Genomic DNA, 17,602 nt, shown 5'->3' on the forward strand with positions numbered 1-17,602 from the left:
GTTATAACAAAAAATGCACCTTTTTTTTAAACATATATTTTTTAGTTGAAGATGGATACAATACCTCTTGTTTATTTATTTTTATATGGTGCTGAAGATTGAACACAGTGCCTCACACTTGCTATGCAAGTGTTCTACCAATGAGCTACAACCCCAGCCCCCTCAAAAGGCTCCTGTTGCAAGGAAATTCAAAGGGATTTAAGAGCCCTGTGTCAGGAACTGAGGCCAAAGACCAGTGAGTACAAAAGATGTATCCCTATCCCTCAGGACATTACAAGGGTTTTAGGAGCTCTGAACAAAAAACCAAGGATGAATAACAAATATAAATTTATTACATCATGACATTACATTATCTTGATATACTTTCATTACAGGCTGAAGTCTACAGACTGGGTTATACTGAATACATTTTAGGTGAGCTGGTCCCTAAGGACATGTGGAAAAGCACAATAATCAGATAAGCCACCTTCAAATCCACTTCTAGGAAGTCACCTGGAGGCTGAAATGCCTTTGATGGAATTTGACATGAATGACATTTAGTTTCAAAGGGCCTGGGTATCCTTGACCTCATCTTCTTGATTTTTTTCTTGCAATATCACATCTATACCTGTTTCACGGCATCTAGCACAAAACTAGACATGAGCAAGTTTAGTCCATGATGTGCCTAGTAGAGAGGCTTATGTGGTAGGTGATTAAATATTTGCTGAAAAGAAGTGAACTTTAAAATATACATACTTTATCCAAAAAGATCTTGTTTCTATAAGAAACAAATTGAAAATGAAAAGCTAAAGAAATTATATAAGAAAATCATAGAACTAGCTTCTATACCCTACTGTTTAATTCCAAAGCTTACAATGGTCTCAGGTTATGACATAACGGGTAAGTCCTCCCCCTCGGACCTCTGACAGCCTCCGGCAGTGTCGCAAGATATTCAGGATCACATGAAATCTCTTGTCAGTTTTCAAAGTTGTGAATTCCTTTATGTCAGCTTCCACTATAAAATACTGTCCTGAAAATAAAAATGTTAGTGCTAACTTTTATGAAGACAACTTTTAAGATGAGTCTTTAAGGCATTAAAGTTTGAATATAAATGACATTAGTCATTCTTACTGTCATTATCCAATCAAAGTGAGAAAATTATATTCTTGCTAAACTAATTATTCTTACTAAAATTGCATATTTCAGTACGGTGACCCTGCTTATTAGATTAGCAGCTGCCTGATGATATCTCTTGAACAATTCACTTATCGAGAGGCATTATATGGTGGTGGTTAACAGAATGGAGTAGCCTTACCATTCAAGCGGATGACCTAGGATAAGTTAAACTCTCATCTGCAAAATAATATAGGGATGTGTGAGGATCAGACTTCAGCACATTCTCTGGCACAGGTAAGTGCTATATAAGCAGGACCAACTAGTATCATTACAATTCTAATTCTCAAAACTTTGGGTTTAGTTTCAAAACAGACTCTAAAGCAGTGTTCCTCAGCATTAGCCATGTTGGGCTCGGTTCTATGCTTTGTAGGGTGTTTGAGCAGCACTCCTAGCTCCTATCCACTAGAGGCCAGGAGCACCCTTTATCCAGCTGCTACCACTAAAAATGTCTCCAGCATGACAAATGTTGTTAGCTGGAAAACTGCCCTGGTTGAGATTTAACCATCTAGATTTAGAATTTTCTAGAATCACCTTTGCTGTTCATAATTAATCAGACTCCCAACAGTTGACAGGTACATGTATATGCAAATCATTTTACCTTTAGTGTCCTTTGTTTCTTCATTAATAAATCTTTGATAGAGATTTCTGGCCACAGAATTCATAGATGATTTTGGTTGATGTACAATCTTGTATTTACTAACTACTGCTTTGTTGATTTCTTTAATAACATCATTGATTTGACAATAGGTCAAGCGGGATTTCATGTACCTGTAAAAAAAATATATTTTCAAATTACTTTCTTTGAAAAATACAAATTTGTACTGTAGCAAAATATCCTTTATATATTTTTTTTAAATTTTCTTAGTTATTGATGGACATTTATTTTATTTATTATTATGTGGTGCTGAGAATTGAACCCAATGCCTCACACATGCTAGGCAAGCGCTCTACCATTGAGTTACAATTTCGGCCCAAATGTCCTTTATATTTTTTTAAAAAGCCCTTTTAAAAACAATTTATATCAACTCTCAAATAGACCAGACACATCTCAACAGCTGAAAAATTAAATTGAGGTGGCAACATACCAGTGCCTAGCTTCCCTACTTCATATCTTGATGCATTAATCAATTTCTATTCTCTACCTATACAATATTTACACTCAAAATAAGCAAATTCTAATTTAAATGAACTAACTAACCACAAGATGTATTTATTTAGGCATTTAAAAATGTATGCAAAGAAAAATTTCAATGTTGAGAAAGTATACAACCCGTAGCATCATTTTCTGAAAACAGTATGTGTTCAGTGTGTGTGTATGGGGGGGGGGGCACGAAGGGAAGATGAGGTTAAAAATGCCACAGGAAAGAAGATGACAATGACAAAGAAGAACTGCTAAGGAGGGGACATAAAGAATAAGAGGCTTCCGAATTTCAGCACAAAAGCAGTCTGTAGCCATGCTCCTTTCTACAGGCTACCTCAAAGTCCTTCAAAGAATTGTTTCTTCCATGTTTGCCTGTCCTGTTACCAAGGATTCAGAATATAAAAATCAGAAACTCTCAACTCTGAGGGTTCTGGACACACCAAAACCAAAACTCAATCATCTGCCTCATTCTCCCTTCAACAAGCTGTTGCTTTGTGTTTCTTGCCCGAGTCCTCTGTGGGCAATGAAATTCGGGGTTCCTCTGCAAGTAGCAAGCTGGCTCTGAAATAAAGTTACGAAAGAGAAAAATAGCAAAGAAACCACAGGACACAGGAAATAATGTTAGAAAGTGGGGATGGGACGGCTCTTCAACCTTAGGGGTAGAGCTTCCACACTGGAAAGAGAGAACAAAAGCCCATTTGCTTTATTTATATGTGGGAAGCATCAAAGGTTTTTCATTGGATGTTCTTTTGCCAAATAAGGTAGGAGGTGGGCTGTCCATTTTCCAATGGGTTACACCCCACTCTGCAGCTATGAGAGTGGTCTCCCTAGCAAAGCAAAGACAGAGGTCACATGCATTGTGCAATCCATTGAGTGGGAGGAGTCACAAAATAGTCTGCAATGCCAAACCTAAATCTTCCTGGCTCAAGGCCAAGTGAAGATGCACAAATAAGCTCAAATAATTTACGGGTAGTATCCCATGATGAGTTCATCAGGTTGAACTCTGTCAAAGAGTTTCTAATCAAGGTGGCAGTTTTCCAATGAAAAGTTTTTTAGTATTGGGCTGGGGTTGTGGCTCAGTGGTAGAGCTCTTGCCTAACTTGATTCAATTCTTAGCACCACATATAAATAAATAAAATAAAGGTCCATCAACAACAAATAAAAACACAATATCTTTATTTATTTCTTTATTTTTATGTGGTGCTGAGGATCGAACCCAGGGCCTCACGCATGAAATATTACACAACTATTAAAACCCAAGTTTTCAGTGATAGTTAATGAAGAAAAAATTCCGGATAAAAAAAAGTAGCTCAGGTGAAGACCAGCAATAACTACAAGCAAAACTGAACAGCATTAGAAGTGTCAAACTGATTCTGTGGAAATAAAGTTGTCAGTAAAGGAAATGATGGAGTGACAAAACAAAAAAAGACTAAAGAGAAATGTCATCCTCAATACTTGTCTCAAAATTGTAGCAGATATCTTTCAGGGACTACCTGGCAATAATTTTTAAGACAGTAGGTAATGCTAGCAAGGCTGAGACAAGATGGGTATTCTCATTTATCCACTATTAATAGGAATAAAAATGGGGATGTAGAACTCTGATAGTAAGAACTTTGAACTCCTCTCCTCTTTCCAGTCTTCTCAAGAACAAACTAAAACCATAACTCTTCTTCAATCCATTAGAGAACTGAGGTTCTAGGGCAAAGCATTGGCTCCCAAAACTGAAATCACAAGGAAATACAGAGAAATTCAGCTTCCTGGGAAGAGAAGCCACTGGAACTAGTAACCACAAGAATATTTTAACAGTAACTGATAAATCGCTAAGGTTCATTTTGAATTAGTTTGAAATCTAAAAAACCCTGGGGACCAGCTTAGGGAGCCCCCCCATGCTCATTAGTTTTATCTCTAAGATAGCTTCCCCCTCCCAGCTTTTAATGGTGCAGTTCAAAGAAAAATTCTCTTTTAACGGCATGAGGGAAAACATAATCATTTTGAGATAGCTCAAGGAAAAATAACTATTGTGAATTATACCTAGAGCAGTTCTCTTCTCCAATGGTCTGTCCTCAAGAGAAACTAACAGAGCTTTATGGGACCTAGAGGGAGGTAATCACAGAACTTTAGGCCCTCTAGCTAAGAAACCAGAGTCAGACCTTGGTCAAACCCACTGAAAAGCCTGAGAATTAATCACCAGATGATATAATGCTTCCTACTTTACCATAGTTTACCACCAGCCAACAAGGCCCTAATGTTAATAGTGGATCAAAATTGAGCAAGCTACAAGTCAGAATCTATTCAAGAAGGAGTTTCTAGGGGAATCCAAAGACAACAGGGAAGACAAACAATAGAAACTATAAGAAACTGAATACTCTATAGCAAATATTAACAGCCCAGCTCCTAAACACAGCAACAAAAACCCTCTTACTAGAAGCCTCAGTTCTTATTACCAGGTACGCTCCATGCAGCTTGCTTTTTTGGGGAGGGGTGGGGGGTGGAGGGGGGCAAGGTGTGCTGGAGATTAAGCCTAACCTCTCAATAGAAAATTACAAGGCATAATAAAAAGATAAAAAGCATGGTCTGAAGAGACAAAGCAAGCATCAGAAGCAGACTCAGTAATAACAGATTTTGGAAGAATCAAACTGCTAATTGAAATAACTGTTTAATATTCTAAGGACTTTAATTTAAAAAGAACAAAATACAAGAACAGATGGGTAAAGAAAATAGAGAGAACTCCTGAATCAATACAAAATGCTAGATATTTTAAAACTCTGTAACAGAAATGAAGAAGTTTTTGATGGGCTCATCAGCAGACCAGACACAACTAAGCAAAGAATTAGTGAACTTGAAGATATGTCAATACAAACTTCTCAAACCATATTTCGGAGGGTGGGGGCAAGGGACAGAACAGAAAACCCAAGCACTGTGGGGCAATTACAAAATGTATGGCACACAATGGGACCACCAGAGAAGAAAAGATACGCAAAGAACTTTCACTCAACAATAAGAAAATAAACAACCCAATTAAAAGTTTTATATTAAAAAAAGGAATCCTTAAATAAATTATAGGATGGTTACGTAATGAAATATTACACAACTATTAAAATCCAAGTTTTCAGTGATAATTAATGAAGAAAAAATTCCGGATTAAAAAAAAGTAAATTATAGTTTAACTACATTGTAAAAACAATCAGAAATACCTGTTATGTGTGTGTAATAAAATAAAATAAAATCTAGAAAGAAATACCATGTCTTATCTGAGTGGTAGAATTACAAATGAGTTTTATTTTCTGACAATAAATATTTTCTAACTCTCTATATATTATTTGTAATAAAAGGAACAATAAATGTAACATAATATAAAACTTAGAAGTTACACAAAACCCCAGAATTAGGAGAGTTTAAGAGCAGGGATTTCCATAATTACTTCCCCATTACTGCCATCTGTAACAAGCAAAGGAAACCTCCCTCTAGGGGAGACATCTCGTCTTATTCATTCCTGTGTCTCCTCAGTGACAAGGGGCTTAGAATATAGCACAGACTCAACAAGATGTGGTACAAGAGATAAATGGAAACCACACATGTACTCTGTTCTAATTCTCAAATCTACACACACACTCAATTTAAAACTACCACAAAACTGATATACTTAGGTAAATCTGTATCACAGAATGGTCCTAGAGAAGACATAAGCAAAATCTCTAAATTTCCATGAAAAGAGATTTTTACAACTAAACAAAAAAACCTGATTTTGAGCATTTTCAACAAAACATTTCCTGCCTTTTCATAACACAATGCAAAAATATTTTAGATAAGACTAGGATTTGTATTCCACATATTACAATTAATATAATCAGGCCTTATGATCTAAATAATCATGTATGTTGATTATTCAAGAGTTAAACATTAAAATCTATCTTGGGCTGGGCACTGTAGTGCATGCCTGTAATCCCAGCAGCTTGGGAGGCTGAGACAGGAAGATCATGACTTCAAAGCCAGCTTCAGCAAAAAGCTAAGCAACTCAGTGAGACTCTCTCTAAATAAAACACAAAGTAGTGCTGGGAATTTGGATCAGTAGTTGAGTTCAATCCCCAGTACCCAAAAAACAACTTACGCAGGAACACCATTGAACTCCTCAGTAGTTATAAACAGCATTTCTTTAATACTATTAATACTTTTTTGTTCTTTGGGAGTCTTCTTTATGGGTACAGATTCCTCAACTTTGACTGGTCCATCAGGGTCAAGATCTGGCCCTTTAACCCTAAAAAATAGAGATGTACATATGAACAGGTAATTGTCAGAATTAAGCAGTATCCTGGAAATTTTTCCCAACTGAAAATAATCAATAAACACATGATTCATCCTGTTATAATAATTTTATAGCCAACATTTTTCCTATCCCTTCACTATTAAGATTAAATAGTGAAGGAAATGTTAAAAAAAGATTAGTCCCCAATTCTTCAATAATACAGTTATATTTACTCACATACCTGAAACATAGACTACATAGAATATATGCTAGACATCTCTTCCCAACTTCCATAGTTCTGAACTGCCAACATTACTCATCTTAGACCTCCATTTATTCTAATTCATCCTGTTGCTTGTGTCAGTTGTTGCCAGCAATGAGCACGGGTCACTATATTCAGTCTGCCTAAATTTATTTAATGAAAAGCCTGATGTAGCTCAAGAAAGACTGTAGCTTCTAGGCTGTTTAACTGCCAGGGAAGGAACAAAACTCTGTGGCCATAGTGGCTTGACCACTACAAGAAAGAAAACACCAGGAAACAACAAATCCAACACAGAAGCAAGCATAGGGAATCCCCAAGACTATAGCTGAGCACCAGACAGAGAGCAATCAGGTGGGCCCAAATGGCTGTTGTGGGCTATTGAGATAAAGATGCCCAATGTGAAGATATCATCATCCTAATGTGAATGCTAATGTGAGACTCCACTGAGAAACTGCCTTACTTTTTCCTATACTTGCTTGTCTTCACCATATGCTAAGTAAGCGCCAGATTGCTCCTGCAAGCCGTGTTGCGTGTATCATTCAACAACAATCATTTCAACCTACAGAAAGGTTCTGCTTGACCTACCCCCAGAGAATTTCAACCCTCAGTGAACTCCTGTTCTCCTGTCATATTCCTGCCAGATGTCTAAAGTCTGGCACATACTACAATCCTGAAGATATAGGGTGATGACTCTGTTCTCTAGTATTCTCTCATAACCTTGTCCACTAGTCTTCTCTTCTTGCAGTAAAATTCTCAGGCATGCTGATCACAACCAGAGACACTGAAGAGCTTTCATTCCTGGAGACCTTCAACTATCAACAGCACTATAACTCTTTTCCTAGTGGCAAGGTTCACTGTTTGCCTTTCAGTTTTCCAATTTAAACAATATAGTATTTGTGGAAACACACATGCAAAGGCAGGACTGTCCTCAAAGACAGGAAAGTCAGTACCTCTGTGACAGAGAGAGAGGGTCTGCATTAGGAGTATTTTTAAGGTATTGGTAATGTTCTGTTTCTTAAGTTGGCTAGTAGACACACGGATGTTTGTATCATTATTCTTCAATTTGTAAAAGTAATACTTTAATCATTTTTCTGTATATATGATACATTTCAAAACTTTTCTGTTTCTTTAATTGGGTCATGGAATGTTTTTATCTACTCAAAGTACTTTTTAGAAGTAAAATTTTGGTGGCAGAGAATAGAAGACATGGGAAAGAAGAAATACTGGAAGAGAAAACACAGGACCTCCCAAATCTTAAAGTCAAAAGATGATGGAAGATCTTATACAGTCAGGCAGTAAGAATAAGGAAAAGGATGGACAGACAAAACCCCAGAGAGGCAGAATGGACCAGTGATGGCTACAAGACAGTGAGGCAAAGTAAGGATGCTAAGTTCCTGCTACTTGATGGGAGGACAGGACCAGCAGGTTGGGTGATGAGTAATAAGACAATTGGTGAGTTCTTCTCTAGACTTGCAAAGTTCAAAGAGAAAATATTTCCTTCATTACATTCCCAGTAGGCCACGAAATCACTAGAACTAAGATGTGTCATGACTGGAACTGGACATTTGTGAGCGTTAACAATAGGGTTAGGTAAGCAAGAATAAATAGCTTCAGGAGACACTTGTAATTTATGGAATGGCAGAGGAAAAGCAAGCAGCCAGGTCAGATGGGATGACACCTAAGGAACCAACCACAGTGCAGAAGCAGCATCTCTATAGGGGTAGACAATGCAAGACCTGGAAAGCAGAACCAGGGCTAGAGGGACTTCAACCTATCCGTGACCTGCAAGCCATCAGTTTCATAAGAATGGTGGTAATGAAGAGCGAGGCACTAGGACTCCTGGGAGAAAGGACAGCAAAACAGGAGCGGGGAAAGAGCTAAGTTGAGTGTTTCTTTAGCTATTTTTCAGAAGAGAAATTTATCAAGTTTATTCTTACTCTAAAGCGGTCCAAGGATAATATGCCTGCAGAGGATACTTGGCAATGTCTAAAGACCATCATTGCCACAACTGGGTATGGAGGAGGGATGCACCTGGCATCCAGAGGGTAGAAATCAGGGATGCTACTGAATACCCTAATCTCACAACAAGGAACTACCTGCCTAAAACAGCAATGAGGCTGAGGCTGAGAAACTGTTCTAAGAGAAAGAACGAGTGAGAAGAGAGCCTCGGGAGCCTGCCCCTCAGAAGCCTGCCCCACAGGAGCCTGCCTCATGTCTCTTAGCCATCACTGTCCATTCTGCCTCTCTGAGGTTTTGTCTGCCCTTCCTTCCCTTGTTCTCACTGCCTGACTCGAGCAGGATCTTCCATCATCTTCTGTCTTTATAATTTGGGAGGGCCTGTGTTTTGTCTTCTATTATTTCTCCTTTCCCATCTCTCCAGTTCTCGGCCACCAATATTTTATTTCAAAAACGAACTTCAAGTAGGGAAAAATATTTCTCAGAGATGCAGGATAAGAAAACTGGTGAAAATAGGAGGACATATAGTTTCTACTACACATGGTGAAAATAGGAGGACATATAGTTTCTACTACACATGACAACCAACAAAATAACAAGCACATGATAGAGAAAATGGCTCTGAGATATTTGTTTTCATGGGTTTAAATCCAGATAGCAAGAAAAATAATTATAAGTATACTTACGAGCTCTGGGTTACGTTTACTTGAGGCAAATGGGAAGGAATATTTTCTTTGAGATGTACCACGTCTTTATAGTCTTCTTCAAGAGACTCACAGAGTTCCTAAAATTTTTAAATGCTCATTAACTTCCTTCCTGTGTGTTATATTATAAAGACAAAAAAAAACTATGAACCATAATCACAGTGATTGTGAGGTTTGAGGATACAGAACGAAAGGGGAAAAAAATCACCGGGTACAGCAATATTTATTTAAAAAAAAAAAAAAAAAAACTTAGGGGCTGTGGTTATAGCTCAGTGATGAACCACCAAGCTTGCACAGGTATGAGGCCCTAGGTTTGATGCCCGAAACCAGAGGAAAAAAACAAATAATAAACAAGAGTTTTGGCTTCTAGAGCTTTTTGGACAGTGATATAATATTGTTCCCTACTAGACTTCATCAGAGAAAAATCACTATAACTACATTACAAAGCAAGATTGAGGTTTAAGTCTTTCTAACACTTTAACCTTGGGAAGCAACTAAGAAATAGATGAAAGACTGATCTTTTTTTCATTCTGATAAACTGCTTTTGCTAACTTAACCTGCATTCCCCAGTGTTACATATATGACAGTACCAAGTGACAATGCCTACACAGATGACAACTACGAAATGTTGCTTGGAATGATTTCATGTGATCATGCATACATTCCAGGTTAATGAATATCTCTACTAGATCATAAATGAATTTTAAAAAATCTTTAACTGCTGCTAGAATTTGAGGAAATGAAATTATGCAAACTTTAATAAGAATACTCTGTACCTATTAGATTCCTATTATCTGGCTCCCAATCATAATGTAAACAGAAATTCCAAATATCCTTCAGTTCTCATTTGAACATTCTCTAGGTTTACCACAAATCCTGGGCATTCTTGGATAGAACAGAGTTGAAATAGTGATACTGCTTCAATTTTGAATTTATGACATCTTTTCTTTTGAAGAGTTAAATGATGCTCATAGACACTAATTTCATATGGACTAATAATGTGTGTATTTGTGTATATATATATGTGGGTGTATGTATGTGTGTGTGTGTGTGTGTGTGTGTATATATATATATATATACACACACACATACATACATATACATATATAGATAGATGATTATACCCAGCTATATCCTATAGCTGAAAAGTCTTTACATAAGGATTACAAGTCTGACAGGGACCAGAGGCCAGGTTGTTCAGCCCCATTGAACACATCAATGGCCCTAAAAACACCAAGAGGTAATTACTGTACAGACTGAGTATTTTTTCATTAGGAAGTATACAGCACCTTTATTAGCTGAAGTCAATTAGAAGTCTTATTTAGAACAAAATGTACATATAAGTGAGGCTCAAATTTTCCTTTACTGAAGAACCCTTATATTACATTTTACAAAAATGTAGAAATACAGAAATTTAAAAAGGCTAAGAAATAACCCAGTATTATTTTTTAAATGCAGATCCTGAGATCTCAAGAGGTAAAGTGGCTTTCTTGGTATGGCAGAGGGTGCCAAAGGCAGCCATTGTGAGAACCCACGTCTTCTTACCTGAGGAAGGTATTCTTCACACATCACTCTCCCAGGGGACCATTTGCTTACATTAAACCTACCAAGAATTATTTCTTCTTTTTAGTAAAGTTCAATTCCACTGGCATGAAGAAATAGCTGTGCTCAGAATCCTTTATACTAGGATCATAAAATACAAACAGCACTTCACACCATTAATAATTTACAAAGCTAAGAACATTATTAACATAAAGAATGCTTCCAGATTAGCTGGTAATTATGGAGTTTGTATTTGTTGCCTTTTTACTTTGTTTCTTCATTAGGAAAATAGTACCTTGAGTGAAGTGTTGGTTTGTTCCTGATGCTGAATTTCCAATTCAAATTTATTCAGAAGTTCATTTACCACAATGATCTCATCTTCTATTTGATTTAATATTGACTTCAAGGTAGGTTCCTGGCCTGTTATAAACAAAGATAAAGTAGAAAACAAAGTATATGTAAAAACAATAGCATTCAATAACCATGCAAACTCTTGGAGCAGATAGCTTTGCCTTGGAAGCATTGGAGGTGCTTCATGCCGGGGACCTGTTTCCTAGAGACTCTACAGATGTCATTTCTAAACATGGGAGAGAAGTAGGGGAAAGGCACATACAAGGAATCCTCTGAGGCTTTTGTTTTTAGCAAATTCCTTCATGATAATAAACACCTACAAATATTAGATAAAATAAACACCCCTCTACCTGCTTCACTGAGCCTTCTTAACAATGATAAATTCCCAAAGGTTCCAATGTGAAGAGGGATCCACAGACGCTCTTCATAGTGCACATGAACTGATGCTGCAGCAGGTCTGACCTAGGGAGTGTGGAGGGATGCTGGAGAAGACTGTCAACATCATCAAGTGGATGCATTTCACTTTAAGGAGGATAGGATCCAAGGCTTTGTGGCTTCAAAATACAGGTGGTTGGAAATTAGTATCTCAAAGGAGGCCAGGACCCCTGTTCAAAGGATATATCTTCAGTGAAAGTTCAATCCCCAAATTCTAATCACAAGCTCGTGTTTTCAATTAGTCTTCTGGTATGTGGGGGGGGGGTAGGGGTGGGGTTGAGAGGAGATCTCTATGGGAATTTGTAATATAGGCCTGGGATTCATATTTACACTATCTAAAAAGTTAGAACAAATGAAATTTTTTTTTAAAAAAAGAGTAATACTGTGAATTGAGATGTGTACTTGGTTATAATACACATTTGTCATTTCTTCAACAAACTTTCCATCAATTCCTTTCTGAATTATATTTGTGTTATTTGAGTCAAAAATTGACTTTAACCTTAAGACAGAATAAAAAAAAATAATTTTTCTGTGTTTAAAGTGAAAAAAAAAAAAGTCCTAAAAGAGACAGTGACATAAAAAGTCATGGGCTAGTGATAACTCCAGGGTGCAGAGAAGAAACACACACAAGAAATATTTAAAGCAGCAAGTTTTCATATTCCCAGTTCCACCTCCTAGTGCCTCTCTCTAGCTTCATAAATTTGAGAATGGGAAAACCAGAATCCCTTCCTCCTTAGAAACAGAAGAATTAAAAAAAAAAAAAAAAAAAAGAATGAAGGGCAGAACAAAAGCACAAAAGAAAACCTACAGTCATAATTAAACCTCTCTGCCTTCATTTCCAGCAACAAAGCAATGAAAAACATAAATAGAAGCATATTTTGGCCATACTTGTAGATTATAAAGGTAGTAGACTGAAAAGGCTAGAGTCCCCAAACTTGAAAACAGAGACACCAGTACCTAGGCCTATGGTCACTATGAAAGTATACAGAAGACAGACTAAGTACTGTGTCTGGAACCTAGTAAAACACTCAGTGAATGCTAACTGCCTTTCATCATCATAATAAGAAGCAGTATATTATTCCATCTAATTGGCTTTGACACTCAGCTCATAACAATTAAAACAAATTAATAAGAGTTGTGGAGTATCCGGAGTCCGCTGTTCTTGCGATCTGTTTCTAGACTCCCTCTCCTAGGCTCAGGAGCCCTTGGTATCTATGCTACGCAGGTGCTGAAAGAACCATAGGGAGAACATGGAGCACTCAGAAAGCCAGGAAATGATACCCCCTTGTTCCAGCAGCTTTAAAAAAAAAAAAAAAATGTCATTTTTCTCAGCAGTGGAAACTTTCATTTATCATTGTCTAATTGGACATGTCTTGTTAAAGATTCTCTTTTTAGTTCTACAGGTCTATCTATTCATAACAATATGAGGTGTGCATTGATTTCTCTGAGTTTATAACATATAGCAATGTTTGGCATAATGATCTTTTGGTCAGTGATGGACTTTATGCATAATGATAGCTACATTATAAAGCATAGGCATGTAGTAATTTAAAATGTAAGTGTCAGCGCACAGCATGATATTTGCAAAAATGACAAAATCACTTTTGAGTGCATATCTTTGAATGTATACCCATCATTTAATGAGGGACCTTTGTACACATATACATACAAGTACAGATATAATTAATAAATACTTATGTCTCAAGTCTTTCAATTTTATTTCTTACTAAAGCACCAACATTTGACATTACTGACACACTGAGCATTAGTTCATTCTGAATATCTTTTAATTTTGTTCTTTTACTTAGAATTTTCAATACTCTCCTTTTTATAAAATTTGCCTTTTTCAAACTATGGAGATTTTGATGATTAATTAATGAATTTTAGGCTTTACAATAACCAACATAAGTAATAAATCCATTACTCTAAATAAAATGTTTTCTAGTACCCATATGAAATTCTTTTCTCCTCTTCTTTGTCACGTTTTTATTTTTATTTTTTTATTTTTTATAGTAGATGGACACAATACCTCTATTTTATTTTTATGTGGTGTTAAGGATCAAACCAGTGCCTCAAACATGCTAGGCAAGCGCTCTACCAACTGAGCTACAGCCCCATCTTGCTATCACATTTTAAAATAAAATTTGACCGTTTTTAAGGTTAAAAAAAAAGTTCTAAAATTTCTACTGAGAATAATTTCAGAGAGTAAAAACAAATTGGATACAATATCTCTTCCTTGTGCACTGATATCTCAAATAACTTTTAGGCATCTAAATTTTTAGGGTCTTTTTTTACTGATTTGTAGCAATATAATCAATTGAGTAAATTCATTCCTTTTGATAGTAGTCAGCTAATAAGTTATAGTAGCCAAAATGGCAGACAAACTACCTGGCTTTAATAAATAGGCTATGAAAACAAATTATTCTCCCCATCTACAAAATAACAATTGCCCAGTACATAGTAATCTGTTTAACAGGCCTGACTGCTTCAGATTGGCCTCTGCTTTGGTGGCCAGTTGAATCTAACTTTACAGATCTCCAAATTATATCTCTTAATTCAACTGTAATCATGCCTACAGAAAAATAATCAAAACAAGGCAACTTATTAAAAATCCAAAAATCATTTTTAACCCCCCACCAAAAAAAAAAATTGGCATAGAAGTAGAAAGGATTCTACACTGGAAATCAAGATTCAAACTGTCATTCTAACTGAGTACTCATGAGCTGGGGAACTGGGCAAGCCACTGGACTTCTGAGAGTCTCAGTTTCCTAATGTGTGAAATGATGGGGTTGCTACACTGAGTACACAGTGCCTATAGCTTTTCTAGAGTATGTGAACCATAACTAAAATGAAGGAAGGAACTTTATTAGAAGTTCTCAATAGTGATTGAGAATATAGTTCTTGGGAGGGTATGTGTAAATCAAAAGAGCATATTCAACATGGTAATTTCATATTTGAAAATAGCTCTAAACTATAAATTCATAACACAAACTACACTAAAAGTTCATCATAATCTTCCCAGTAGATGGAATTCCATCTATCAATAAATTTTTTAAAAAATTTTTTTGAGTTGTTGATAGACCTTTATTTATTTATTTATATGCAGTGCTGAGAATCAAACCCAGTGCCTCACACATGCCAAGCAAGTGCACTATGGCTAAGCCCCAGCCCCAGCCCCTATCAATAAATCTTTAACACTTCTAAACAGGGCTGTGGGAAACCTTTTTTTTTTTTTTTTTTTAAACATTTTCGACTTGACAAGGATCACCTGTTTCTTTGAACTTTCATTACATCATCCTTTCCCAGCATGTCAAGATATTTTCAAAGATGGTTATAACTTCTAATTTATAAATATAAAAAATTCATTTTTAATTAGCTGTTTCTGTGATATAAAGGAATAAGCTTTCTACAAAGCAGGCAGGGAGATGGTTTATGGACTAAGTCCATCTCTGAATCTTCCACTTCAGTTCCCCCCCACCCACCCCTTTTCTTTTAGCATATATATTAAGGTTGAGAACCATGGATGCCACATACATTTCAAATCTTACTAGTGGTGTACACACACACACACACACACACACACACACCAGAAAATTATAAGTAATGAAGTTAATGAATATTTAGCTCATCGGTACAAGTATCCTCTGCAATATTCAACAAAGTGATTTAAAAATCACTATTCAAAATCTAAAATTACCTTACATACATTCATTTAATCAGTCATAAGATTTCATTTAAAGAGGAACAATAATCACAATGCATTTTGTACATGGAAAGTCAGTGAATCTTTTACTTACCAAGGTTTCTTAATGACAGAGTTTTTTTAATATTGCCAATCTTTTCATTAACATAAGAGCATAATTGTTCCAGATCTGAGGAAGCCATCCTTTAAGTCTCTGAATAAAAAATAAACACATTTTTTTAGAAAAAGAAAAGCTAGACAAATTTGTTTATTTTCAGAACCCAAGAATAGTAAATATGAGTAAATCAATGTTCCTTGAAAGGAAAGTATAAAACTCAAGAAAAATTCCTTTCAATTCTACAAAATTCAGTTTCTAACCAAAGCACAGTACTGACGAGTCTTAGAGCCACCCTTCAGCAGTCAACGGATTCCAAAACAGGGTACAGGGGATAACCTGGGTCATTTCCTTAAGAATTCAGTTAAGACCAAAACATTATTTCCACATAAGCCAACATTGATACTTTCTTTTAAAATGCAAAATACATATGCATTTTTTAAAAATCAATGTAATTTCAAAATGGGCCCAAAGAAGCATTGGGGTGGGCGGGGTGGGGCCTTCACTGTTTGAGTTTGGTAATGAGGCGGAGAGAGGGAAAATAACTGTTTCTAGTCACTCCAAGCATAAGTGAGAAGGGGCCGCTCCAAACAAAGTAACCACTCAAACTAAACCAAGCCAAGGACTCTCCAACCGGTGCTCCGCCCCACCCGGCGCTGCCCGCGTCCCCACCTGCCAAGCGGCGCTTCCGAGGTGAGAGACCCCCCAACACCAGACTCCGACCTCTTGCGGGTAGGGGAGCAAAGGGCCCACTGGCCGCTGGGTAGCAAGCTGTAGATAATCCAGTCTCGGTGGGAAACCCGGATCGCGGGAAACAGCTCCTGGTACGCAATTCAAACGACCCGCGGGGCCCAGCGTTGCGCAGGCGCACATACGCGTTCTCAGAGCAGGCTAGGCGGCTGAGGCGCGTTTGAGTGTCTTCCGGGGCAGGGGCGTGGCCGGGGGTGTGGCCGGGGCGGGAGGGAGCGGGGCCTAGTTGGCCCCAGAAGATCCCGCGTGATCTCTGTCACTCACTTAGGCCTAAGCCCCGCCCTGCCAGGGTACCAGCGCTCCAGAAAAAAACGAAACCCGCGGTTCACGAAATCAGCTGAGCGGAGGGCAATCACCAGGGGCAACTTTTACAAAGTCAGTGTTTAGGGAACGAATCAGTAAAATCAGACACTTGGAAGGTGAGGCCCAAGCCTTAGTATGTTTTAAAATACCCCACATTATTCTCAAAGCAGCCAAGATTGCGAGCTAACAGGCAGAGAATGTGGGACTTATGGCTTCTTAAGGGGAAATATCTAAAACTAAAGTTTGGTTTTGTTATGGGGAGCTGCTTTAGAAAATACTTTAGAAAATACTCTTATGTCCTAATTCAAACCAAAGAGAGCTTTATTTACCTGGCCAGGAACTGTCTCCCACCCATAGAGACTGAAGCTCTGTGGGAGAAAAGCAACTTCCTGGCCTGTGTCTTGGGAATTTAAGGACAAAAACTATAGCTTAGGGACTTTTCTTAGCGTCATGCAAGCAAGCCAGTCACAGAAGATTAAGACAGCGATTAGCACAACAACTCAAGACAATCGCATCTTGGATTTGAGCAGGTGTTAGACAACCTTATCTTGAGTTCCAGCAGGTGGTTAGCCAAGTGAGAATCTACTTCAAAGGCTTGGGTCACCAAGACCACCATATCCTTCCTGGGTTGATTACATTTTGTGGGGCACGAAGTACATAAAACAATATATTATAAGAAAACAACTTTCATTTCAGTTTCTCAGGAACAGCTCTTGTAATAGATTTTTTTAATAGAAGGCAGCAAAATGGAGTCTTAGACCTTCGACAGTTCTTGCTTTATAATTGTCATATCTCACTTTTCAAAATCTTATATCTGTAATCTATATTTTTTAGTAATCTATCTATATTTTTTAGTAATCTATAACCTATAACTTACACTCGTATCGATTGTATTTATCACTTCACACCACAACAGTTAAAGCATCCCAGGGTGGTAGATCCACAGTCATCATGTACCTGGGT

General features: G+C 37.2%; 1 protein-coding gene across 2 annotated transcripts; it reads right to left on the reverse strand.

Annotated features, from left to right (window-relative positions):
- Positions 1–310: 310 nt before the first annotated feature.
- On the reverse strand, positions 311–16,517 carry Ska1 (spindle and kinetochore associated complex subunit 1). Of its 2 annotated transcripts, none has more exons than XM_040273118.2 (7): positions 16,310–16,517; positions 15,587–15,685; positions 11,299–11,423; positions 9,444–9,541; positions 6,405–6,551; positions 1,754–1,923; positions 311–1,009 (listed from the first exon to the last, which is right to left on the reverse strand). In XM_040273118.2, the coding sequence occupies exons 2-7, from the start codon at positions 15,672–15,674 to the stop codon at positions 861–863; spliced, it is 777 nt and encodes a 258-aa protein (XP_040129052.1). In that variant the 5' UTR covers positions 15,675–15,685; positions 16,310–16,517; the 3' UTR covers positions 311–860. The 2 variants fall into 2 exon arrangements, with proteins under 2 accessions (XP_040129052.1, XP_005323125.1); XM_005323068.4 differs by having other exon boundaries at positions 16,259–16,517.
- Positions 16,518–17,602: the final 1,085 nt, after the last annotated feature.

Source organism: Ictidomys tridecemlineatus, chromosome 13 (assembly GCF_052094955.1).
Source record: "Ictidomys tridecemlineatus isolate mIctTri1 chromosome 13, mIctTri1.hap1, whole genome shotgun sequence".
Lineage (NCBI taxonomy): Eukaryota > Metazoa > Chordata > Mammalia > Rodentia > Sciuridae > Ictidomys > Ictidomys tridecemlineatus.

Excerpts from the sequence above, each read along its gene's own strand:
- Ska1 (XM_040273118.2), bottom strand. The coding sequence starts at position 15,674 with ATGGCTTCCTCAGATCTGGAACAATTATGCTCTTATGTTAATGAAAAG. Across the intron at positions 9,542-11,298 it reads AAACCAACACTTCACTCAAG|GAACTCTGTGAGTCTCTTGA; the intron begins GTACTATTTTCC and ends TAAAAATTTTAG. Across the intron at positions 6,552-9,443 it reads GTAAACGTAACCCAGAGCTC|GGTTAAAGGGCCAGATCTTG; the intron begins GTAAGTATACTT and ends TCTATTTTTTAG.